At 33.8% G+C, this 27,423-nt stretch overlaps 1 protein-coding gene and 1 pseudogene across 4 annotated transcripts in view; one reads left to right on the top strand and one right to left on the bottom strand.

Moving 5' to 3' along the window:
• Positions 1 to 27,423, bottom strand: part of ORC5 (origin recognition complex subunit 5) — a 90,724-nt gene that overhangs the window by 47,970 nt on the left and 15,331 nt on the right. For 3 of the 4 annotated variants that reach the window (XM_074193984.1, XM_074193986.1, XM_074193987.1), the window contains exons 6-11: positions 25,391 to 25,521; positions 16,378 to 16,426; positions 16,158 to 16,248; positions 12,982 to 13,034; positions 9,942 to 10,054; positions 1,777 to 1,809 (exon numbers count right to left, since the gene is read on the bottom strand). In XM_074193984.1, coding sequence (XP_074050085.1) covers positions 1,777 to 1,809; positions 9,942 to 10,054; positions 12,982 to 13,034; positions 16,158 to 16,248; positions 16,378 to 16,426; positions 25,391 to 25,521 — 470 coding nt within the window. The remainder of the gene's footprint in view (positions 1 to 1,776; positions 1,810 to 9,941; positions 10,055 to 12,981; positions 13,035 to 16,157; positions 16,249 to 16,377; positions 16,427 to 25,390; positions 25,522 to 27,423) is intronic. The other variant, XM_074193985.1, reaches the window with a different exon arrangement.
• LOC141493093 (L-lactate dehydrogenase A chain pseudogene) lies at positions 22,511 to 23,379 on the top strand (annotated as a pseudogene).

Raw genomic sequence — 27,423 nt, 5'->3', positions numbered from 1 at the left:
TTATGAGCTGCTATGACCATATTTCATTATCTAATGACTAGTCCTTTGGTGAAAAGCCTTTTCCAATTTTGTGTCAGTCACTCAATAAAAGCTTATTAAATATTTGTTGAACTGATTTTTAAATTTTAATTCTTGTTGATGTGAATTGAAAAGATTTGAATTAGAACTTGGAAAAGGTTGAAATTTGTTTGTAATCTATCTATGAATAGAAAAATGTCTAAGTAATACATGCAGGTGGCCTTGTTAATATTTTTAAATACCTAAAGCAATCCATTTCTATGAAAATTTAGATGGATACTGATAATTTCAAATTAATCTCATCTAGTTCTTGAAGCAGTTGATGAACTCTGTTTTAGAAGTATTTTGTTAGTGGTTCCTATCCAACTTGAATTACTACATAGGATAAATGGATTTCCCCCCCATCTTAAAACATTTCTCAGATGACAACATTCATCAACTAGTAAAATAATCCAAAATCATGGGTATTCAATGTTGAAAAGGATGTCAATCTGTAAATGACCTAGCATGCCCTCTACAACATTTCTAATAAATGATCAAATCTGACAACCGAAACCACTCCTGGTGATTTATGTGTAAACATTTCCCTTAGCCTCAGTTTCCTCGTGAGAAAAACTGATTTTAACTAGTCAGTCTCCAAAGCCCTTTTAACTCTAGATCTATGATTGTTTTGGGGGTGGAGGTGACACTGCTAGAAATAACCTGTCAAGTTTTAGTAACAATGATGAAATCTTGGATTGGAAATATTTATTCAGTATGAATCTTCAGTGTTTCATAGACTCTATTATGTAATTCTGACTTGTAATGCAGTTTTAATTTGTTATGGAAACTTAGTGGGCTTGTTGAACTCTTACAACTTGACCTCTCCTAGCTTGGTATCCTGATAAGTTACCATCTCCTACCCTGTTTCTTGGATGGGTAATCATTGTTAAGATGGTCCAAGGTTAGACCATTGAACAATTCTTCACCTACTCTGCTACCTTATTAAAAACACCACTTAAATTCCCAGTCAGGACAGCAATCAATGCCAGCCCTCTGACGACATTGATGACTTTCACCCTAGGCTGAAGTCCCTTTTCCTTCCTCCTAGTTTCATTGCTTTGCATCAATCAACTGAACCACTTAGATGGGACTAAGCATGAAACATTGACCAAAGCTGAGACTTCATCCCCCACGGATTAGGTGGTACAGGCAGCCTCACTGTTTTCTCCAGGAAAAAGCAAAGACCAAGTTACTGAAATTTGTGCTTCAACAGTAAGCTTGAACATTAAGTTCAAAAGTCACTGACCGAAGTTGGGTCTAGAACTTAGTAGCCATATCTTCAGGAGCATTACCTTCACCGAAAAGAGTGAGGGCCTTGAGTTTGAACCCAGTGGTCCAGGGATTAGCAACTCCTACCCTCCCCTTAGGTACAAATATTGCTGACCAGGGCTGGGACTAGGAGCCATACTTTTTTGGCAAGGACTGCCTTCTTTACCAAAGAACAAGGGCTAGGGGTCTGAATCATTGGTGATGGAATTCCCTTCCTTGTATTGTCCAAGGTTAGGAATAGGACTCTTGGACCTGATGCCTATGCCCCAGTCTTCCCTTACTGTGATCAAAAAAAGGTTCCTATTCCCAAAAGTACATGCACAAAAACCTCAACATTTGATAGGTGGGAGAAAATTTGGTGTCTTTTTCTATTTCTGCTATTTGTTGAAAATGAGAGTATTGTGGGGTAAAAGAAATCAGGGGAATAACTGGTTAAGAAGATTGTACCTGTGAAGCAGATTTTGACTTCTGTTCCACAGCCTAAACAAAGAAACGAAGGAGTAAAATACTCGGGAGTGATAAAAAAATATATAAAATATATAATTGCCTTAAAATAATAAAACAAGCCTGTATTATTCAAATAACCTTTTTTCATATCTGAAGATGCTCTTTCATGCAACATACATTGTCATTGAAATTATTAATTTAATCATTAGGCATCTGGGAAATTTGAAGCACCATTTTTTTCTCAGCACCACTGATAAATGGACTCTTTTCAATAAATTCATTATATAAATTCAGAAGCTCTCAAAAATATTCTTATATTTTCTTTCCTGCATTATGATATTCAAGTTTTTGAATGGTCATGCACATGCTATCATCAAAGTCATTTACTTTGACCTCAATAGAATTTATGTATTCTTTTAATCCTTTTCTTCTAAATTTTTTCTATTTTAAAATTTTTGTTCTAATACTGTTCATATCTTTCACTTTAGATTCTCTAACACAGATTCAATTATTTTTCTAATTGTTGATTAATTTTCCTTCCAAAGTTACAATTTCTGACTTTACTCAATTCTTAATTTAATAAGTTTTATTTATGTTTTGAATTACTCTAGAATTTCCTGTTCTTCCATACTTTCTAGGGAAACTTCAGGAGACTGTTTTCTAATCAGTTATTACTGGTTTGTTTTTCTTCTCTGTATTCTCTGACATCTTACTCATTTTTCCTTCTGCCTTTCAAGATCTTTTCTGTTGAGTTAGCTTTTTGAGTTTCGGGTTTTTGATGAATCTTTTTCCTCTTTATATCTTTGATGATTTTAGTTTCAGTTGTTGTGGTTTTTGCTTCCCCCCCCCCCCCCAAATTCTCCTATCACTTATTCTTTGACCCCTATGCCTTGCTGGGAAGTAAGACTACTGAACTGAGACACAGAATTCATTAACCCAGGTCCTCCACAGCTCTATAACATACCTCAAAATAAATTTTGTGGCAGATGGAGAGTGATTACAACTAAATCAACAGAGGATAAAAAGGAAGTAAAAATTTTTAAGACTTCCCAATTTCCTTAGCCATACCAGCAGAGGGAGAAATTTACAGGCTTATATGGAACATGGCTCTAGGGCAGGGACTCTGCTATTGCAATGACTGAGCAATCATTCACACCAACCTACATTCTGGAAGCAGAGGCAGATGCTTATTCAGCCCAGTCATATAAAGGAAAGGAAGAGATCTGAGAGAGGAATTGGAAAGGCTGCCAGAGTGAACAGATGTATGGAGCCCAAGGGAAAGGAGGCTGAAAACACAACTGAGACAGTTCTTCTCTCTCGTTATTTAGGACAGGGACCCAGGCTGCTGATTCTTATATCCTGTCTTGTGGACTCATTTTCTATTATATTAGCAATACAATTATTTCAAAAATATTTCTTATCATTTTTTTAAAAATATGTAGCTTATTCTAGGTTACAGCTCTTCATTCCCTTTATGCTTTTTTGTTTGTTTTGGATAAGGTTTTTATTTAGTCCTAAGATTTTTACCAGGTTCAATTATTAATTTACATTAACTTCATTAATTTAATTATCGCTTATTGTACATCACAAATATCACTTATCCATCTGAGACTATCTCTCCAGAAATCTTGTGTTGTTTATCTATTTTTCAAAATAGTACTTTAGGATTTTTTTTGTTTTGGGTTGTTGCTCCTTAGGAAAGTTTTTTGTTATCAAGATTTTGTTTTGCTCACTATCTATTTTAGCTAATTTTATTTACATAGTTTTAAAATACTATTTTTCATCACTAGTATAATCTATTGATTGTTTTTGATGGTATGGCAAAAAGTCTCATTCTTTTTTAAATCTCTTATTCCATTATCTCATCTTGAAAGACCTACTGTTGCCACCACTGAGCATTTAACAACCTGTACCAAAATCCTACTCAATACTTCATTATGGTATGGGTCACCTTAGTTTCTTCTAGGAAATGCCAACAGGATGAAGGCATTAAAAAAAGTCAGAAATTCAACAGTGAAAGTGAGCTCATTGAAATATTTTTTTTCCTTCCAATAAAGCAAATGACAAACAATCCAAGTCAGCTTACTTTTGTGATTCTTGTACCACCACTCCCCTAGAAACTTAATACAGGGGCGGCTAGGTGGCCCAGTGGATAGAGCACCGGCCTTGGAGTCAGGAGTACCTGAGTTCAAATCCAGCCTCAGACACTTCATAATTACCTAGCTGTGTGGCCTTGGGCAAGCCACTTAACCCCACTGCCTTGCAAAAAAAAAAAAAAAAAAAAGAAAAAAGAAACTTAATACAAGAAGTCCCTCCAGGGTGCTGATGACTTTCTTACTATCTGATAGCATGAGGATATCAGAAAAACATACAGTCTGTCAATAGTTATCATTATTTCAATATGACCAACTTATCTTCTTTTCTGATCAAGTAATTAATGATATTTAGGTAAGGTTCTCATTTTTAAATTCTTCTCTGCAAGGCTTTGCAACCTATTTCACACATCCATTTAGCTACCTCTTCTATATTCTAGTTTCCTTTAAAATGAAAATGTTAAGACTAAAATGATTAAGGCCAATCAGTAATATCTCTATTGGTTACTGGACAAGTTATCTTACATTTAGAGTACCAAATGCTAAGTTTGAAAATCTTTGAGATTTCTAGTACATTCTGCTTCATTTTTACCACTATTATGATATGTCACTTTATAAGCATAAGGAGACTGAGCAATAGCAAAGAGTAAGGCTGTCATGGACAAAAAATTATCAGTGTCCAATCTACTGCTGAGGAGACCAAGCTAAAAGGTTTCAAAAACAGATATGGAACCAGTTGTCATTCAATGACTAGTCTAACTTGGAGGAGCTTATCACCAAAAGGTCTGTTTTCTGCTTAATTTTTGGTTCCAACAGCTCATGTAGAACTTCAATAGGCATGAATGACTTGTGAACTGCACCAGAAGAGAAAATACCCACACTGATAATAGCTTTTTAAAAAAACTCATAGAATCCCCCTAACAAAAGTAATCCTAATGTGGCTTCATGGGGTTAATCATTTCTAATGGTTGTATGTCCACAAAATTCTGCTTACTGATGTATATTTGTAAAGTTATTTTGAAAATGTAACTACAATACCATATTAAAATGCATTTCTAAACAAAGGCTTGAATTGATAAAAAGTAAATTAGCTAGGAAATCACATATTTCCTCAAGTATACAGCACAGCTAATACAACAAAGGATAAAATTTAAAATATATTTAAAAGCTATTTACATACAATAACCACTTCAATAAATCCTAAGGCCAGTGTTGTTTTGAAGTTCACTAAAAACTTGAATCCGATGTGAAATTGAAATGCAAAAGATATTATTCCTAAAATTATTTTCATAGATATCTTAATTGAATAAGTTGATTTAAAATAAAACCAACAGTATTCAAAGTGATTTCATTAAGTAAAATTAGAAACCAGGAAAATCAATGGTTATGTTAAGCTTACTCATCATAAATGTTATAACATAAAATTATTTTAAATGCATGGATAAGTAGAAGCAGAATATGTATATATTATTTGTAATTACACTATTATAAAGATTAAAATAATTATTATTAGTGCATGAATACTCACCTGAATATTTTTGAATTGTAATTTTACTGCTAAATTGAATAATCTTTGCTTTAAAAAGTTAAATAAGAATACATCTAATAGCATTTCAAATAGGGGCAAGTCAGTGTTAAATGAAAACCCGCACTATTATACTGCAAATTTTATGACTAGACAAAGGGAACTTTACAAAACAAAATTATGGCTATTAGCTGCTCTCCTGCAAAATGGGACATCAAAAAGATAATTTCAAGAAATAGATTGTTATTTTAATGGGGTAAACAGTTAAATAAATGGAAGATAAATGGCACTGTATTTTTATACTAAGGAAAACATACTGGGAATAAATTAAATTCAGAGTTTGTACTATTCTTTGTTATGACAATAAAAAATATTTAATAAATGCTATTGCTACTCTCAAGATTGATGTTTCAAAATCCAGCATATACTGAATATGAATTTTCAAAAAGGAAAAGTAGTTTTCTGTTAAATTTAAAACAATTCATGAAATATTCAAGACTTGCTATATACTTAATATCAAGGGGTATACTAAAGAAATTTGGCACAATCTCTGGTTGTTTAACATATGGAAAGTAAGTCCATAAAAATATATCCATAAAAATATGAAAAATCTGACTGACAAATAAAAAGACAAATATTATAGTAGACTGTAATAAAAAGAATCAATAACCTTAAAGTTTTCTTCAGTTTAAAATTTTTTCAGAGCCCACTTAAGTGGAACACTGAATTTGGCTAGAAAGATAACAATCCTTTCAGGAAGAATATCATAGCAAAATTACTTAGATGAAAATCAATATGACAGGTCAGGAGACAATAAGGAGACCAATCTGACAAGAGTGTATTATGTACCAGCAGGAGAAAAAATTGAATAGTTTCTCGTGCCGCCCCCCCCCCCCCCGCCATTTTACTCACACATACATCAAGGAATTGTAGGATTATTTGTTGCTGCTCATTTGCTTTTATGAAACACTTGAATCTACTGGGATCTATTCTCAGACCAGTTTTAAATTAAACTATCCTTGTTCTATTTTATTTATAAAGAGATAGTTTTAAGAAGATAGCATGCCATATCCCAGTTTCCATCTTTTAGATTCCCACTGTGTGTGTGTTATGTGTTTCATAGCATTTGCATCTCTTGACTTGTATATAAGAGATTCTTCAGCAATAAGCATTATTCTTATGCTGGGTGGAATGGGAAAGGGAGAGGGGGAGAAAAAGAGAGATATGAAGGGAAGGGGAAGAGAGAGAGAAGAAAGAGAGGGAGCGGAAGAGAAGAAAGGAGATAAATGGCAAGAATAATAATCCACTGGTACCCTTGAAATGCGTTGAACACATGTGAGGACATCAAAAAAAGTCACACAGAATGCACACAGAATGCTTCTGATATGGATCACTAAAGCTCCTGAATTAATGAGATCATAATTATCTTTAAGCATTTAAGTTTTCATAGCTTTAAAATTTATCAGCTGTGCTGTATAAATGACCCTTTACATATTTACAAAATGGTCTGGTTTTGCTTTCTCATTTGGCAAAAAAAAAAAAAAATATATATATATATATTTGGAATCACACATTAAAAAAAAATCAACACTTACCCAATACTCTTGTCAATTTTATTCACTGCTACTGTCTCTCAGCAAAACAGTGCAATACGGATGAGCAAAGACAAGTGCAATACAAAGCAATGAATGAGCTAAAGTACAATTATTTGTATTGATAAATTCTCAAAAACATGCTCCTGTTTTCTAGGTTCCAACTCATTTCTGACTTAACAGTTTAGACCACAGATCAAGAGTGGAAAAAGAAAAATGGTTATGAACAAATTAGCCAAGGAAAAATGACTCTCAAACTTTTAAGTGAAAGTTGGTAATATCGAAATTGGAGAAAAATCTAACTTTCCTACATTCATTTAACAACACAGATCTTTATTAAGTTTGTCTTTGCTGAGAGAAATGCAAAATTTAGATAAGATACAGTTCTGGCCTTGTTGGAGTTTATACTCCAGTAAAAAGTCATGATTACAGATAATTTTGAATGAAAATATTCCCTCTAATTTCCATGAGAATACTTTATTTCATTCATTGATGCAAAAAATATTAAGTGTACAAAATACATAGGTTTATGTCAGAGACAGCCTATTATAGTGACATATTAGGAGAAATCTAGATCAAAATTTGGCCTTCGGACTATAAAGTCTAGCTATTAAGCTAGATGACCAAAGGCAAGTTACTTGGCATTCAGAACACAATTTCCTAATTTATAAAACGAGGATGATATGCTTAAAATTATGAGAATAAAATGAGATAATGAGCTAGCATTTCCAACTTGACTCAATTCAATCTGTGATCTTGTGGAGTTGGATGTTTCATCCCATGATGCAGGCTACTTCATTCATGCCTGCTTCTCTTGCACAACTCATGTCCATGTGTTCACATTAAATCCTATAAAACTTCCTTCTAACACTGAAAAGCTGAGTACTCCAATGAAGAACTTGGGCTGTCAATTCATAAATATTACAACCCATCTCTTTGGTTCATAAATTTCCCATTTGGATCAACAAGCATTGTTATTCCATAAGAATCTGAAGAACCTTCCCTTTTATAAGAACTTATGCTATAACAAGAATAAATTCCCGAAATTCAAGACATTATTTTCATCTTTTAATTACTCCTACTAATACTTTCTAGTGAGGAAATTAATAGTAAGAGTTTTCTCTGCAAACTTAAAATTTTCACTTTTGATTAACAGGTTTATATATTTGGAATTGGAAGGAGCCTCAGAGATCATCCAATGCAACTCCTTCATTTTATAGTTGAGGAGATAGAGGATGGGGGGAGCGAAGGAGAGGCTTGTCTTCCAGCTTCAAGTCAATGGTATTTTCTCACATCACTACAATGCCTGTACTTTACATTTTCTATCAAGATCTGTGATATCATAGGATTAAGGAATTACTTTCAAGGAGATTGCCTCTACCAGTGCAGAAAGGCAAACTTTCTACAATTTACAGTTTAAGAGAGATGCCTGGGGCAATAAAGATTAAATACCTTTCCAGGAATAAGCCAGTATGTCTTATTTAAGAAGTAGGATTTGAAGTAAGATCTTTCCGACTGAGGTTTGCCTTCCATCAAGCAAAAACACTTGTACTTCTAAACATCTCTGGAATCTTAAGGCATAATTCTAATTTTCCTAAATTTTCATGAATGTAATGAGGGTAAATTGGAGTAAGAGGACTAAATGCTCTAACTTGTTTTATAAAGTAATATTCTCCAAAGCTCTGCCTATAGACTACTACCAGGCTAACAGGCATTTCTGGTGGTCTTCACCATCTCACTTTTATTATTCTCCTGAGTTATAATAATAATAATAATAATAATAATATTATAATATTCACTTATCATTATCCAAGGACTAGAGAGAGTCTACATGAAAAGAAAACAACAGAAAAAGGAAAAGAGTTAAGTCTGGTAATAATTGGCATTTTTACTCTGAACATGACAGTTTATACTGAGATAAAAATAAATAAATCTATGCAACTCATTTTTGCTATATACTTATTTATCCTTAGGTCCTACTAAGATTCTACTGCAGACTATTTCCTGGGGCTCAAATAGAAAAAAATTAATGAATAATCCATATAATCTTTTTTCCAACATAATTTTACAGGGTAACTTATTTAACATTCATAACATACCCCAAAAGTACCTAAACACAATAGCTGAAATGATGGCAAGACCACAGATTGCTGATAGCTCCAGTGAAATGATTCTGAAATTCTTTTAGTATAGAAAAGACATGATATTGCTTTCTTTGTATTCCACTGAAAATTAATTTTTATCATCTCATGCTAAAACTAGAGAATATTACTTAGATTATGAAAGAATATAACTTTTGACTGACACTATCCAAGAGATTCTTTTCTTAATTTACAATTGTTTTATGTCTGAATTTTTTTAATAAAAATTTAAGTGCTATTTTTAATTCCTTCCCAGAGGATAGAATTTCCAGCCTTCATAATAAATCCACAGTTCTCAATTAAATATTCTTCAGTTAAAGGAATGACTTTAATGCTAAATTAAAGATGCATATTTTCTTTCTAGAAGGAAAAAGTCTCAAAATGGAATATTTTAGTTTTTGATTTTAGCAGGAAAAAAAATAAGAGCTTTGGTTCATAATTCACAAGATACAGTATGTTATAGGTGAATTTAACCAAGGCAAAAAGGCCAGGAAAACAGCTACTGCACTTGAGAAGCTTCTGATGTACCATACTTCAATCAAGATTTGATTTACAAGGAATTTAAGAGTTAATATATTACTTGCTGAATTACCTCCCAGATCTTTAGTGCCTGTCATATTGTTACCTCAATGCAGAATGTTCATATAAGAGAAGACTAAAATCTATAGGAAAGATCTACTATTCTAGTCTCTTCACTCAAACTTACTTCTCTTAAGAATTTGCAGTTTTTGCAAAACTATTTAATTCCATTTAAACACTTGTAATCTGCAGAAAAAATACCCAAAGTAAAGTATAAGAAGTTTGTAGAAATTACCTTTAGGAAAAATCTTTTATCTGTTCTTGTTGGATTGTATGAAGCCAAGTATGCAGCAATTAGAATAAATTTGGAGTAATATGGAAGTTCTACATGAGAATGTGCAGAAAGACCTATGGAAAATATTTTTATAAAACTCATTAATAATAAAATGGATCACAATGACGCGGCACTTAGCAGTCAACGAAGCCTTTTTCTTACCACAACCCTGTGTGACTGGTAGTACAAGTGTCAGATTCACTGACTCAGAGATGGAAAAGTTTTTGGAAGTCAATTCACCCAAATTTTATCTGAATAAAAACATTCCTGAAGCCTGGCAATCCAGCTCTTGTTTGAAGACCTTCAGGAATAGAGAATCTAATACCTCTCCAAAAAACCCTCATCACTTTTGGATAACTATTAAGAATTCTTTCCATATACTGAACTACCATGCCTCCACTCTAGGACCTAGTAAAATATGTCTATTTTCTCTTCACTGTTATAACTCTTCATATAGATGAAAAAAGCCACCATTCTCCCTCTAAATCTTTTCTTCTTTAGGCTAAAGAACCCTAATTTCTTCAATGGGAATACATGGATGGCATGGTTTCAAGTTCTCTTTTTTTAATCTTAAGTCAATTTAATGCAACATTGTCCTGAGTGTATTTCAAGACTCACATTCTTGGAAGGTAGCCCTGAATTTCACAATCAATTTTGTAGCTAAGAAACTAGGAAGAACTGAATTCAAGTTGAACCTCTGTCAAACATTGGCCATATGACCTTGGGCAAGTCACTTATAATTCTCAGTGCTCTAAGCAATTTTCGAAGACAGGGAACTTTTTCGAAGCCAGGGAACTTTTTTCTGCCAAAGACCATTTGGATAAACATCTAAAATATCATTCTTGGGCTGTATTTTGTCAAACATTTAATAAATTCACCCCTAAAAAACTCCTAGATTTACTTAATTTAATATCCTGTCTGTGGCACTAGACCAAACCCTGGGGTTAGATATTCTCTGCCTCAGTTCTAAGAACTATAAATGCAAGAGAAAAGGTGACAATAATATACTGGTAAGAGGGAGTTTGGTAATCTAAGATTCCTGCAGGCTAGTGAAATACGAGGTTTAATGTGTTTCCCTTTGGCCAGATAGAGTTTTTCTTGGGAAAATACCAATGTAAGAAAAAAATATAAAAAAATCCAGCCATTTAAAAAAAATCAATCAATTACTAAATCAATAAAATCAGTTTCATTTTTTAAAAAATTACAAAAATGAATAGTCAATTTAGTTATTTTTAAGATGGAGTTACGCCTTTTTTTTATTCCATGATCTAGTAACTCATTAAATTTTTGGACAAAACCAAATATAAACTGACAAATTTTCATTTTTTCACAAATACTCATGAAATGTCTTCTGTTTAGACTTGACTATGAAAATGATAATGTAGAAAAATATTATTTTTCTAGTCCTGAATTCTTGGTTAGTTAATTAATTTTTAAATTTCTAATTCTTAAAATAAATTTGATTTAATATATTTTTAACCATCACCACCAAAAAGGGCTCAGCTTATTTTTAAAAATATATTTTCAATTAACCAAAAAATATTTATTAAGTACCTACTTTTCTTCAAGTTAAATATGGGTAAGTCAGTTAACAAGTACTTATGGTGTGCCTACTGGGTGCCAGGCCCAGTGCTAAATGCTAGGAATACAAAGAAAGGCAAGAAAAACTGTTGTTCTCCAGTCTAATGGAAGAGGCAGCATGCAAACAACTATGTACCATAAAATATATACAGGAAGATGCCGTTATGAAGGGGGATGGGGTGAGGGCTATTCCTCTCATAGATGGCTATTTCCAAAGGGTTTGGTTTGCCAATAACATATTTTAATGAGAAAGTGGATAAAATACATGTTTAATAAACTGTAAAACACCATCACCCATCAGGCATAAGATTTTAGGTAATACTGACTTTGTACTTTTTTTTTAGTGTTAATGAAAACTAGTAGAAATGGGTTCAGGCTACTACCTCCCTTAAACAGTGTTCAATTTATAATTTTTTTAAAGTAAAAAGGGCAAATCCAAAAAAGGTATTTCCTACCCAAGTGTTAACTTTAGCCCTAGCTGGTAAAAATCTATCTGTCCTGATGACTTATAAAAATAGCACTATGAAAGCAGCAAGGCATTTTTGTTCAATTGTAACCATTGTGTTTGACTACAATTAGCTTCCAAAATTCATCTAGACTTCTATAAAGAAACATTTTCTAAAATAGGGAACATCAAGTTATAGTCAGTTTTGTTGACTAAGAGTATGGTATAGCAGGATTATCAGAAAAGTATCAGGTTAAGGATGACTGTCTCATTCCAATAAAAGACTTCATGAATATCTCTTTATGTAAAGTGTGAACTCTGATATGAGTGTTGCTCATGAGTATTCATCTAGTGAGATGAGATGGTTAAAATCCAAAAAAATTAGACATATCAGTAGAACAAAGGGCTATACAACTATTAAAAAATAAAGGTTCCTTCTGACTATATACTTTATTACCAAAAGAACAGCTATCCCCCCCCTACCCCTTCCAATACTTTATGTCAAGGGTGACAAAACTAGAAATTTTCTGAAATTTTGGTCTATTTCCAATCCACAATGGCCTATTTCATCACTTAGCAAAGTGCCTGGACCAAGTTAAGTGCATAAAAAAATGCTTCAATGGCCTCTTTCTGTTCTCCCCAGCTTTTCCATGGGGAGCATTAAAATATGGTTCAGTATGTATCAGTAAACAATGTGAGCATCCTAACAGCCAGGCTCCACAAGACTGGTTGTTAGCGGCAAAGTCACTGAATAATAATAATAAAAATAATAAAAATAATAAAAATAATAATAATAATAATAATAATAATAATAAAGGAAAATAGGATCTCATAGCCAGAATCTTTTCTCAGATAATTCACTGAGGTACCTCAATAGCAGAAAAAAGTCATTAATCATTGCAAAACATCTTTCTTAATAATTAACATTTGAACTTAGTTGTAAATGTTGCTAGCTTATTTTAATGTTTTTGATACCTTTCAATTGTCCCATTTCTGTATCATCTTGCTGTAATTTTTCCCACTGTGAACTAGAAATTCGAGAAAAGAATTAGCTCAATATATTTGGAAAGATATCCTTAGGAAAACTGTAAATTTCTAGAATAACACAGATGTATGCAATATCAATTAGTCTATAAAGAAGAAAATTTTAAACAATATATTATTATAAACAGTTTATAAGTCACACATTAAAAATGATCATGGTCTCTTATAATCACATTTTGCTTTTGACACAAATTTATATTAATTCAACTTAACAAACATTTATTAAAATACTATTCCTAGATTCAAGGAATTGTTCAAGATACTAGGGATATTATCCAGTTTCCTCACCACTATTTACAAAAATATGTCCACAAAAGACAAAGGATATTCAAAAGAATGTTCTCTAGGCTTTTCAAATCATTTAAAAAAAAGTTTTAATTAGTATTATAGTTTGCATTTAGATAATGCTTTAAAGAATGCAAAGTGTTTTAGAAATAGCATAATAACTTGATAATTCATTCACTGACCTATCTTACATGATTTTCTCAGTATTACAGAGTAATAAGCAAGTGTCTGAGGGAAGGATTCTAATATAGATCTTCCTGATACCAAAATAAGTTATCTACCACACTAGAGGTGTCGAACTTGTAGCCTGAATGTGACCCAAGCCAGATTAAAACATAACTAGGAAATAATGAAAATATTTAAAATATAGAGAACATAAATTTGTGAATTCAAAAGTAATATATGGCCCATAGGGATCTGTTTTTGTTTGTATTTAACACTGCCCTAAATAATGCTGCCTCTATCAAGTCATCCATAATAATATGATGTAATAATATGGTAATAATTTGATGAACTCCATTTTTATAGTAGGAGGGAAGCAACATGATCCAGTGGAAAGAGCAGTGAATTTAGAGGCCAAGGTTCTTGGTACCAAACCCTTGCTCTGTCAATTAATTTTATGTAACATAGGCAAGTAAATGAACCCTTTTAGACTTTAGTTTTCTCAACAGTAAAAAAGAGACCTTCAAGGTCTCTTCCAGTTCTGGATCTATGATCCTTTAATATCATTTTTCCTGATAATGTGAATTGTTTGAAGTAAACTGTATCAATCATAAGCAGTGAAAGTAGGTACTTTTGTTTTGTCTCTGACGTGAAGAGGGATTTTCCCTTTTTGGGAGAGAAGACAATTACTTCTTCCAAGTTTTATTTTTCCTTGCTTGGTTTGAATGAACAGCTAGGTAATAGAATGGACAGAGAACACTGGGCCTGGTTGTCAGGAAAACTCATTTACCTGAGTTCAAATCTGGTCTCTGATATTCACTAGCTGTGAGACAAGTCATTTAACCCTGTTTGCCTCAGTTTCCTAGTCTGTAAAATGATGTGGAGAAGGAAATGGCAAATTACTCCAGTATTTTTGACAAGAGAAGCCTAATGGGGTCATAGAGGTTTAGACATGATTTAAAACGACTGAATAACAAAGTATGAATAATATATTTTGAAATATTCTATATTAATTTCTTTTGTATTTATTATTTATCTTTTTTTCATTTAAGACTTCGCTGATCTGCATTTTCTCTTTTGTTTTTTGGCTTAAATATTACTGGTTCTTAAACTTTATTAGTTTTCTTAAAAGGCAGCTTCTGGTTTTATTAATTCAACTGTTTTGTAAATCTTTTGTTCTTAACTTTATAATCTCTTTCAAAACTACAGTTTTGTTAGTTTCTTTATGTGGAAACCTAATTTGTTTATTTTCTTTGTTTCTTATTCATCTAAGGTATAGATTGTAATATTTCTGTCACTAGTTTTAAAATATTCTGGTTTTTGTCTTCCTGTTTAAAGTTTTAATATTATATTTTCAAGTTTCCATGTCATGTTATGTATTTTCTCATTTATTTAATTATAATTTTACTGACTACTATCTGAGAACAGAGCATTATCTAAATTTTGAATAGGTAGGATTCTTCTATGCCTTATGTTAGCATTTTTTGTGAATATTGTAAGCACTGCATTTAGCTTATTTTTATAGTTGTTTCCAACTTAAAATGAGTTCAGATATGACTTTACTAATTTAATTTCCCTTAATCTAATAATCTATTTTTGAAGTTCCCTATTATGTTTTGACTCCTGAGTTCAAAATGGGGACAATGATTCCTGTCCTATTTATGTCACAGGGTTGGTATGATGATCAAATGAGAAGCCTAGTGGGTTTTGACTTTCCATATTAAGAGAATCATCTTTAAGGTGGTTTCTAGGTATATTCAACCAAGTCTAGTATGGTAGAAGTCTAAAGGGAGGTAGCCTATTGACAATCCAAAAAGCAAGGAAAGAAAATTGATGAATGCGCCTCCATTTGAACTAAAGAGAGGTAAAGTGTACTGAGTTTATGGATGGCAAATATGCCTTTTGGACTATCAAGTCTTGAGAACTGTTCATCATGGTTCTATAAGCTACCATTGTAGCAAACTCCTCTGTTCCAGGGAAAGTAATAAACATAAAAAATCAGTAGAAAATAAGATGTGTGAGGGAAGAGAATTAAATGAGCTAAAATAATAAAGTAATAATGAACATGACTAGGAAGAAAGGTGGTACTATTAGTAATGACTCTAAGGTCACATACCACTACAAATTTAAGATTTACTTCAGTTGCCCCAGTGTCAGCTTCTTGAACAATTTCATCAGCAACTGTTTGCAGTAGAATAGGCATATTAATGACCAGATCTTAAAATCTAGCCAGTTTATTTTGGTCCTGAAATCCTGTTATTGTAATAGTTGATTGGTTGCTTCTTGTCCTTCCTTATCGAAAAAGACCAAAACAACATCACTTTAACATACTTTTCCTCACTTTGTATAGGATACTATGGGTTTACTTTTTAATATAAAATGAAAATTTTTAAAGAGTACAAGAAGCATAAAAACTATCCTCTAATTCTTCTGAATAAAAATTGCTGTCTGATAAATTTGGAATAGCTCTTCACAATAAAATCTTAATTTTCAAGTCAGAAAAAATAATAAACTATGATTTCTATTTCTTTCCAACAGATTACAAATATTAGCCTTCTCCAAATATGAAAGTGAAGAATAAGAACCACATTTTGGCATAATAAAAAATAGATAATCCATGCTGAATACTCCTCAGACTTTGGCAAAAAGAAAAGTTTTACCTTGATATCTCTCTGAGATAAACAGTATGCATAGCCTTCTTCAAATGAGGTTCAATATTTCTCCATAATTTCCGGGTATCACGCTCATTAGCTACATAGAGTAAAAACAAACACACACACACACACACACATAAAAGAAAAATCTAAACTTTAACAAATATAAATTCTAAAAAACTATCATGGTAAAGGTATGATTAATATACAAATAAAAAACATTTACCTTCTCCTTTTACTACAGGTTCACAATACTTAGAAAAGTTAAGAGCTGCCTATATTAATAAAAAAAAAGAATAAGGAAAAAAGTTACTTCCAAACAGTTACCATTATACTAGGACAAATTTATTTTTTGAAGTAAGTTATCTATTATTTTATGTAAAAAGCTAAGTTGAAAAAAATTCATTCACTATAACTAAATTTTCAAAAATGCTTGAGGAAATTTTTAATGACTCAAATCTTACTGGAAGTTTGTTCTTAGCAATACAATACTTTTACAAAAAACAAGTACTTTTAGAATGTATCTAGCACTTTGAAACAGTGATTTATAAGACAGTTCTTCAAAGTTCTAAATACAGCACAATTTTATCAAGTTAACTATAGTAGTATAATACACATTTATCAAATTACTGTGTTAATTAATTAATGGCTAATTAAAGCATCAATAAACATGATTTTCATTTAAAAATTATTTGTCAAATATGTCAGATATGTATATAATAATTATTGGCTTTCAAGAATTTTATATTGAAATAATGTGGCCTACATATATCAATCAACCAATAAGTCTTTATCAAGTACATACTACATACCAGGTACTAGGAACATAAAGAAAAATATGTGGATATTCAGTATATTAGTCAAATGCATGTCTAAACGAGTAAGATGAGCTAGCACTGAAAATAAACAATGAAACATATATTGAATCCATTTCTCCCAACATACTTTGATAAAACATCTGGATAAAATTTTTTAAAGTATTTGTTTTGGTTAAAAAAATGTTTTAAGAATATCTAATACTTGGGGGTGGCTAGGCGGCATAGTGGATAAAGCACCGGCCTTGGAGTCAGGAGTACCTGGGTTCAAATCTGGGCTCAGATACTTAATAATTACCTAGCTGTGTGGCCTTGGGCAAGCCACTTAACCCCGTTTGCCTTGCCAAAAAAAAAAAAAATATCTAATACTAATTTCCCCTTCAGAAGATTTCCCTAGGGCAATCCTGTTTAGCCTTTTTTTTTAATCTTTAGGTCTAAAAACTGAACTCAATAAACAATTGCCCAAATGAGAGTAGTAACTAGAGAATTTTAAAAAAATGTTTCCTTAGTTGAAACATAAGAAATATGGTTAATTAATTCACATAAACCACTAATTTCATAATCCTCTCTATTGTCCTTCTGCTAGGGGGAATGTGTTCAGTTGTTAAACACATTTTTTAAAACTTTAGTTAAACAAGAAAGTTTTTGTCTTAACAATGAACTGATGTTAGAAGAGCCCAGTCCAATTACCAAATATCATAAATTACCAAAACCAACTTAACGTTTGATGTGACCTTTGCTACTAGGTTTTCTGTACTCTTACTTTCTGACCCTAAACTCAGGTACTTGATTTCTTAACGACTCTATTAATGGCTGAATAAAAAAAAGGCACAAAAATAGTGAAGAAAATAACATCCAAAAAGCAGAATTGGCCAAATGGAAAAAGAGGTATAGAACTTCACCAAGTAAAATAATTCCTTAAAAATTAGAATTCATATAAAAATCACTATATCCCAAAGAAATCATAAAAAAAGGGGAAAAGACTCAAATATACAAAAATATTTATAGCAGCTCTTTTTGTAGTGGCAAAAATTAGAAATTAAGGGGATTCCTATTAATTGGGCTGACCAAGTTATGGTATATGAATGTCATGTAGTATTATAGTTTTTTAAGAAATCATGAATAGAAGATGGCAACAAGAAGGGTTCGAGTCTTAGGTGCTCTCTGATAAAACTTGAAACTAAGGACTCTAACTAAACGTTTGAGAGACAGAACCCACAAAGGGACCCAGAGAGGCAGTTCTACTCAAGGTAACCTGGAAAAGAGCAGAAAGGCTCTGCTCCCCGGGGTCAGAGGGGTGGCCAGCCAAGAGGGATGGCCAGGCAGAGGGATGGCCCGCCAGAGCCAAAGAACTTCAGCCTCCTAGAGGCAGCCCCAGGGCGCTGGGAGTCTCAGCTCACAGCAGCGGGGGAGTCTCCTGAGCTGCACCCCGGGGAGCACCAGGCACAAAGTGGGGGAACAGCAGGGGACCTCTGCCAGAGCAAGCACATGGAGCCCAGCCCTCAGGGCACACAGCCAGCAGCTTGGTCTTTCAGCAGCCCAAAGCCAGAAACAGAAGCAGGCAGAGGCGGTAAGCAGGAGCCCCCAGGGCATGAGCCCATTGAGCTGAGGGAGGGGAGTGAAGAGAGAGAGAGACTGCAGAGCTCTGTCCTCTGCCCCTGGAAACAGGACTCTGGGGTTGACCACATTCAGATCCTGATCGCAGTCTAGGGCCCCCCCAACCTCAGCCCCATGGCAGAGGGGGGCGCTTATGGTCATTGACAGACCAGGAGGGAGGACAGAGCCTCACACACACTGAGATCCTTGTGGGAGTGTCCCAAAAGCTCAGGAAGCACCCCAAAACCAGGCCCAGGCTGGGAAAATGAGCAAGCAGAGAAAAAAAGAGGAACAACATTGAGAAATATTTTGCATATGAGCCCAAGAAGGATCAAAATACTCAGTCTGAAGATGAGGAAGCACAAGCTCCTGCATCTAAAGACTCCAAGAAAAACAGAAATTGGGCTCAGGCTATGACAGAGCTCAAAAAAGATTTTGAAAATCAAATGAGGGAGTTGGAAGGAAAAACTGGGAAAAGAAAGGAGAAAGATGCAGGAAAAACACGAAAAATGAAGTCAGCAGCCTAGCCAAAGAAATCCAAAAAAATGCTGAAGAAAATAGCATGCTAAAAAAGAGCTTAGGTCAAATGGATAAAACAGTTCAAAAAGTTATTGAGAAGAATGCTTTAAAAAGCAAAATTGGCCAGATGGAAAAAGAGATAAGAAAGCTCTCTGGGGAGAATAAATCCTTCAGACAAAGAATAGAATTCAGGGAGATTGATGAATTTACCAGAAATCAGGAATCAATACTTCAAAACCAAAAACATGAAAAATTAGAAGAAAATGTGAAATATCTCATTGAAAAAACAACTGATACGGAAAAGACTTTAGGAAAGATAATTTAAAAATTATTGGAATACCTGAAAGTCATGATCAGGAAAAGAGCCTTGACATCATTTTCCAAGAATTACTACAGGAAAATTGCCCTGATATTCTACAAGCAGAGGGCAAAATAGAAATGGAGAGAATCCAACGATCCCCCAGAGAGACCCCAAAAAACCAACCCCTAGGAATATTATAGCCAAGCTCCAGCACTCCCAAGTCAAAGAGAAAATATTACAAGCAGCCAGAAGGACACAGTTCAAATATCATGGAGCTGCAGTCAGGATCACACAGGACTTAGCAGCAGCTACATTGGAAGCTCGTAGGGCTTGGAATACAATATACCGGAAGGCAAAAGAGCTTAGAATGCAGCCAAGAACCAACTACCCAGCAAGGCTGAATGTCCTCTTCCAGGGAAAAAGATGGACTTTCAATGAACCAGGGGAATTTCAAATGTTCCTTTTGGAATGGCCAGAGCTGAACAGAAGGTTTGATCTTCAGATACAGGACTCAGGTGAAGCATGGAGACTGGAGAAGGGGAAAATATGAGGGACTTAATGATGATGAACTGCATATATTCTTCTATAGGAAAATGACACTGATAATACTCATATGAACCTTCTCAGTTAATAGAGCAGGTAGAGGGAACTTTTATAGTTGAAGCACAGGAAAAAAGCTGAATTCGAAGATAAAATAGAGTGTAAAAATGGAGTCAATGGGAAAAAAAGGGAAATGTAATAGGAGAAAGAAAAAGGAGAGGAGGAATAGGGCAAGATATTTCATATAGTAAGATTTTTTTATTACAATGAACTATTGCAATGAAATGGAAGGGGGGAGGCAGGGGGGAATGAGGAAACTTTTGCTCTCATCAGAGGTGACTAGGAGAGGAAACAGCATATATACTCAATGGGGTATAGGCATCTGGAGTAAGAAGGAGGGGGGAGCAAGGGGAAGGGGTGGGGATGTGAATAAAGGAGGAGAGGATGGACCATGGGGGGAGAGTGGTCAGATATGACACATTTTCTTTTTTACTTCTTGCAAGGGGCTGGGATTGGATGGCCTGCCCAGGACCATAGGGCCAGGTAGATTCTGGGCCTAAGGGGTGGTATGGGGGCTCAGGGCTTCTTAGCCCCAGGACCAGGGATCTGTCTGCTGCACCACTTAGTGACCCTACAGCAGAGTCAGAGTGAAAGGAGAGAGAAAATATAGTACATGGTAGTGGAGAAATAAGAAAGGAGGGAGTTGTAAGCAGCAATGGCAACATTGGAAAAATATGGAAGCAACTTTTACGGTGGACTTACCATAAAGAATGCGATCCACCCATGACAGAGTTGTTGGTATTGGAGCAAAGACTGAAGCACATTTTTTATTGTTATTGTTTGGGGGAGGGTGCAGGGCAAGTGGGGCTGGGTGGCCTGCCTGGGGCCACATAGCAGGGTGATCATTGGGTGTCTGAGGCCAGATTTGGACCCGGGTGCTCCTGGCTCAAGGGCCAATGCTCTGTCTGCCACCCAGCCACCCCTACTATGATTACTATTTTATTTTATTTTGGGTCTTTTTTTTCTTCTTTTTTGGTTTTTGCAGGGCAGTGGGGATCGGGTGGCTTGCATGTCACACAGCTGGGTGATTGTGGGGTCTACAGGGCTGGATGTGGGCTTGAGTGCTTGTGGATCCAGGGCTGGTGCTTCGTCCATTGTGCCACCTGGCCATACCTACAATTATTACTATTATTTTTTTTATAATTTTAATTTTTTTTCTCTCCCCTTTACTTTATTGCCCAAGCAAGACTATATTCATGGGGGAGGGGTATTTTGCTTACTCTTAAACAAGAATATTTTATTAATGTAAAAAAAATTGTACAAAATGAGAATTAAAAGATAAAATTAAATAAAAAAAAAAAGAAATCATGAATAGCTGGACTTCAGAAAAGCCTGGAAAGGCTTGTATGAACGGATGCTGAGTGAGTAGAACCAGGAGAGCACTGTACACATTAACAGCAACATTGTGAGATGATCAACTATGATAGACACAACTCCTCTAGGCAGTTCAGAGATGAAGGGCAATCCTGAGAGACCTATTATAGAAAATGCCAATCCATATCCAGAGGAAAAACTCTGGTGTCTCAGTGTAGAACAAAACATACTAGAATCACTTTTTAAAACTTGTTTTTTTATTTCTCATGTTTTTTCCTAATTAATTCACATTATAATTAATAAGAAGTATGTTCAGCATGATTACATCAGATGGCTTGCTGCCATGGGGAGAAGGAAGGGAAGAGAGGGTGGTAGAAAAATGTGGAATTCAAAAGTTTGCAAAAAGATGAATGTTGAGAACTATCTTTGTAAATAATTGGAAAATTAAAATAAATAAATTTAAAAATTAGAATTGAGTTGGTGAAATCTAAATAACTCCATGAGAAATCAAGAAACAGCCAAAGAATGAAAAACAGAAGAAAATGTGAACTATATCACTGAAAAACAAATCAAGAGGACCTGAAAAACAAATGACCTGGAAAATAGCTCGAGGAAAGATAATTTAAGAATTACTGGACTATCTGAAAGCTGTGATTAAAAAAATAATCTGGACATCATATTTCAAAAAATCATTAAGGAACACTCCTCTGATATCCTGCAACTAGATGGTAAAAATATAAATTGAAAGAATCCAATGATTATTGAGAAACCAAAATTAAAACTAGAAATACCACAGCCAAATTCCAGAGCTTCCAGGTTAAAAAGAAGACATTTCAAGCAGCCAAAAAATAAGCATTCAAATACTGCTGAATCATAATCAGATCATACAAAATCTAGTAGTTAACCACATTAAAGGAGTAGAAGGTTTGGAATATATTCTAGAAGGCAAAAGAGCTGGATTAAAACCGAGCATAATCCTTCAGGGGGAAAAGTGGATATTTAATGAAATGCAAGTCTTGCAAGCATTAGTGATATTTCAAGCATTACTGAATAGAAAATATGATATTCAAACAGAAGACATAAGAGAAACATAAGAAGGTAAACATGGAAGCATAATCATGACAACCAATTCAGAACTCCTCATAGCCTAAAAGCTACCTCATTGAAGTTCAGATTTGCTGCAAAATGGGAAGTATTGTCAAGGATCAAATGTTCCCCATAACAAGATCATTGTTGTTGGGGTTAGTGCAGCTGGCATGACATGCCAGCAGTATCTTAATGAAGGATCTGCCTGATAAAGCAGCCCTAGCTGATGTCAAAGAAGACAAACTAAAGGGAGAGATGATGGATCCCCAATAGGGCAGCCTTTTCCTCACATAACCAAAGACTGTTTCTGGCAAAGGCTATAGACTGCAATTCAAAGCTGGTTGTTGTTATGGCTGGGGCACATCAATAGGAGGGAGAAACTCATTTTAATTTGGTCCAGCATGATTAAATTCATGATTCCCAATATAGCTCTGTTTCCAATTCAGCAGATATTTTGACATTTTGCCTGAAAGCTAAGTGGTTTTCCTAAAAATCATGTTATTGGAAGTAGTTGCAACCTGGATTCTGTTTCCATAACCTAATGGTAAGAGATTTGGTGTCCCCTCTTCAAATTGGTATGGATGGATCCTTGGGGAACATGAGAGACTGTAGCATTCCTGTGTGGAGTGGTGTGAATGTAGCCATTGTCTCTCTGAAAAATCTTAAACCTGCTTTAGGGACTGATGCTGATTCAAAGCATTGGAAAGATGTTCATAAATAGGTGGCTGAAAGTATTTACGAGTTGATCAAGCTGAAGGGTTACACTTCCTGGGCCATTGGCTTATTTAGCACAGATCTGGCAGAAACCACCATGAAGAATCTCAGGAGAGTGCATCTAATTTTCATAATTAATTATGATATCTTCCTCAGTGTTCCATGTATCTTGGGACAGAATGGTATTTCAGATGTGGTAAAGGTAAACCTGAACCTGGAGGAGGCCCATTTAAAGAAGAGTGCAGATACTCTTTGGGGAATCCAGGAGGAGCTGCAATTTTAAAGACTTTTAATGTGCTATCACTTTACTGTCCAGAAATATGAGGAGCAGTTAAGGGATTATGTATGATGTCTTTTTCAAGCAGGTCAAATCCTTCCTCTGGTTACTGATTCAACACCAGAAATGTAAAACCTACAAACACATTAATATATTCCAAAACAGTACAATGTTCCAACAACTTGTTTAAACCCTGCTGTTTGAATTGTGATGCTGGATAATATTGAAGTAGATGTTGTCAAGCAGATATAGAATCTCACAAGTATACAACTTCCTGCCTTATAGGTGATAAGTTTCCTGTAGGTCCAAAAGATAATTCTTGGTTTCTGGATGGTAATACTTTGTTGATGCATTGATTACCTTTGTGCTCCCTCTATTAGGGCTCTACTGCATGGCCCCATGCTCTACCTTTCCAGAGGAACTAATTTTATCTAAAAAATATATTGATAAATATCTCAAAAGTTGTAAATTTCCATATCATCTGAAAAGATCTATATATATAAAATAATACAACCATTCTTTAAGCATCATACTAACCCAAAAATGGAATAAACAACAAATAACTAAAAAATATAATCTTGAGGGACTCAATGAACTTAAACTGCTTAATAATACAATAACTGGTATCCTTGACAAAAAAGAGGATGCATATGCCTAGTCTTTTTCCACCTACAGGTTTTCATTCCCCAAAAACTTATTAGAGCACCTACTTGGAGGGAAAAAAATACTTGCATGTAGATCTATATTCACGTATATTTCTATTAACAAATTGTAAAATCTTTCATTTGCAATTTTATAACATCAATGAAACAATTTTGACCAAAAATCATATCTTTTTCTTTCATCAAAAGTATTTCTTTGAAGAGGGAAAAAAGGAAAAGGATCTTTTCTCTCTTATGGCTTGTGAAGATGATTCAAAATAACTATCCTATTATCCTATTAAAAATACCTTTTTTGTTTACTAATGGGAGTTCTGAATATTACTATTAACAGTTATATTAAAGTATATTAAAGCATATTTTGAAGTATATACCTAAGTATATTAAATATATTAAAGCATATTTTGAAAGTATATACCTAAGTGAGACCTAAGTGAAACTGCCCTTCTCCAGAAATAAAAACAATTTATGAAAGTAATTTATTTGCCACTGTTTCCCTTACCTAGTCTCCTCAATTATTCTGAGGAGGAAAAATAAAGGAGTATTTCTATCTCCCATCAAATATTTTTATGAAAGAAGCAATATTAGACCCAAGTTTGCCTCCAACTCCACGAAGAGATGATCTCAATTGAGCCAAAGATATAGCAATTGACCTGTTTGTTTCTTTTAACTCATTTGTAGTTCATTTTTTTTCTGAGATGGGGTTATTTAAATTTATGTTTCTTATTCTTCAGTCTGGGTGCTTTATATTTCTTGTAAGTAATCATTTCTTTCATTTAGCTTGTCAGTTTTATTGATATATAATTGGACAAGAATCAAATAATTTTCCTTATTTCTTCATTTATTGTTAATCTTCCTTTAAAATTTTTGATATAGTTTCCTCTTTTTTAAAAGTCAGAATAGCCACTGGCTTGTCTAGTTTATTGATTTCCCCCCCCAAAACCAGTTTTTATTTAAATTAAGTATTTTTATACTTTCAAATTTTGTATTTTTTTATTTGATTTTTAACATTTCCAATTTGGGATTTTATTGGGTTCTAAATATTTAATACATAAATTTCCAAAAATTTAGGAAGAATAGATTTATATCTATACAGGTCCCTCCCTCCCAAAAACATGAAAGTTCACTGAGGGAAGTGACTATTTCATTTTGTCTTTGTATTCCTAGCACTTAATATATAATATATGTTATATATTAAGCCCACAAAAAAGAAATAGTTATTTAAACCAATGAGAATAATGTGATATAAGAATAAATCATAGCTTTATAAATTATCTTTTATGGTAAAAATAAAATCACATTTTATGGTAAAATAAAAATAATTTCAAACAAACAACAAAAATGTCAAGATCACTCACCAGATGTCTAAGCTCTTTCAGGTCTCTGCAGACAGTGTAGAAAACACCAAGAAGAATATTAATGTAGGCAGCATAAAAATCAGCAGAATACTCTGGAGGATGATCATGGGACAAAATCTTTTGAAGATGCCCTGGTCCATAAACACAAATTTGTTCTTAATGATTCATAAAGCACCTAAGACATGTATTTTATAACACTTTATTACACAACTTTGAAACAAGACACGAAGCCATGAAAAGTTATAAGAATTGTAAACCTATGAGAAGAGAAAAGTAACATAAAATTTTAAACCCAAGATAGGGGAATCATGGGAGGTGGAGCTGGGTGTCTGCCTTAATGCTACAAAGTTTATTAAGTGAAATGACCAAAAACCGAAAGGAATTAGTGCTCAAGTAGATCTCAAAAGCTTATTTACTAAGTAAAAAATGTAAATAGCCTCTGGATTGGATTTTCTATCATGTATGGAATTCTAAGTAGGCAATAATTTAGTTTTAAAAAAAATAAAAAATGATCATCTGCTTCAAGTTTTTCATGGAATAGAATTCCAAAATTCTAAATAAATCCAATAATTTTCAAGGATCTCATTCACCTTTCTCTTCCATCTTCCACTTTTTGAAACATATTCTTCTCTCTTACATTAAGAGCTTTAACATACATACTTCTCTGCTCTAACTTTTTGTGTGATTATAGAAATTTAGAAACAAAAGACTTACTTTTTCTGGTTATGTGTAGCCTTCTCACTCCTAATCTCACATCTCTGCATCATCTGACACTATTAATCACAATCTTTTCAAAGGTATTTTCTCCTCCCTTGGGTTTAGTGAAACTAATCTTTCCTAGTTCTCTTCTTAGTTGGCTGACAGCTCTTTATCTGTTTTCTTTACGGAATCATCTTTTGTATTGTTCCCCTTAACCATGGGTTTCACTACCCTATTAGCCATTTTCTTCTGTCTACATACAGTCTCTCAGGGAGCTAGTAGATTGCAAATTCATAAAGATCTCTATAAACAAATGAGCTCATTATTCACTACTGAACAACTCCAACTGGATATTCCATAGGCATCTCAAACATAATAAATCAAAAAACAGAACCCCAAATCGCCAAGCAACAGTGACAGCCAAGTCAACAGTTTCATCATTTTACCTTGCAGTACTTGGAATTCAGAATCAATCCCATCTCTCTAAAGGGATGTTAATTCTTTAAAAAGGTACAATGTGAACAATTTTTACACACACACACACACACACACACACACACACACACACACACACACACACTGGATTGCATATATACCTGAATATATGTATATAAACATATACTATGTATATATGAGAGAGAGAGAATGTGTGATAAAGTGGTGGAAAGAACAATGGGATTTACATTAGGAAGATGCAAGTTCAAATTTGAGTCTGGGAATTTACTAGCTGGCTAATCTTGGACAAGTCTTTTAATCTTGAGGCCTCTGCTTCCTCATTTGTAAAATGAGAATCATAACAGCACCTACCTCCCAGGATTATTTTGAAGACTAAATGAGATATCTGCACTATATAAATCCTTATTCCCTTGTTTTTCCTTGTCTTTTCTTGTTATGGGGATGTGTATGTGTGTGAAGATACAGACATTCATGTTATTTAAACAATAATTAACATAAAGTGTGGGACTTTCTTTCCTTCAACTGAGTTTTTTTTTTTTCCCATGAGAAAACTGGTAAAATTTGTAATTAAGGTAAGGCCAAAGAACTGGTCAGAGCTAGAAGGAGCCCTAGATTTCATCTGCTACAACCCTCTTATTTCATAACTTGGGTACGCCCAGAGAGGTTATATGACATGCTCACATTTGGTTTTTTTCCTGCACCATAATGCCTCTTACATCCCATGGTCAGAGACTAGACATTAAACATTTAGAAAATCTATAAGTTATCGAGGGTACAGGTGAAAGAAATGTGGATGAAGCAGCAAAGATCTACAATCACTACTTAAAAGTATATTCGAAGTTGTGATGATAGATCAGAGCGTATTAATCTGCCAAACT

Source organism: Macrotis lagotis, chromosome 7 (genome assembly GCF_037893015.1).
Source record: "Macrotis lagotis isolate mMagLag1 chromosome 7, bilby.v1.9.chrom.fasta, whole genome shotgun sequence".
Classification (NCBI taxonomy): domain Eukaryota; kingdom Metazoa; phylum Chordata; class Mammalia; order Peramelemorphia; family Peramelidae; genus Macrotis; species Macrotis lagotis.
The sequence above is the reverse complement of the archived record's forward strand: the minus strand, read 5'-3'. Positions and strand labels throughout refer to the sequence as shown.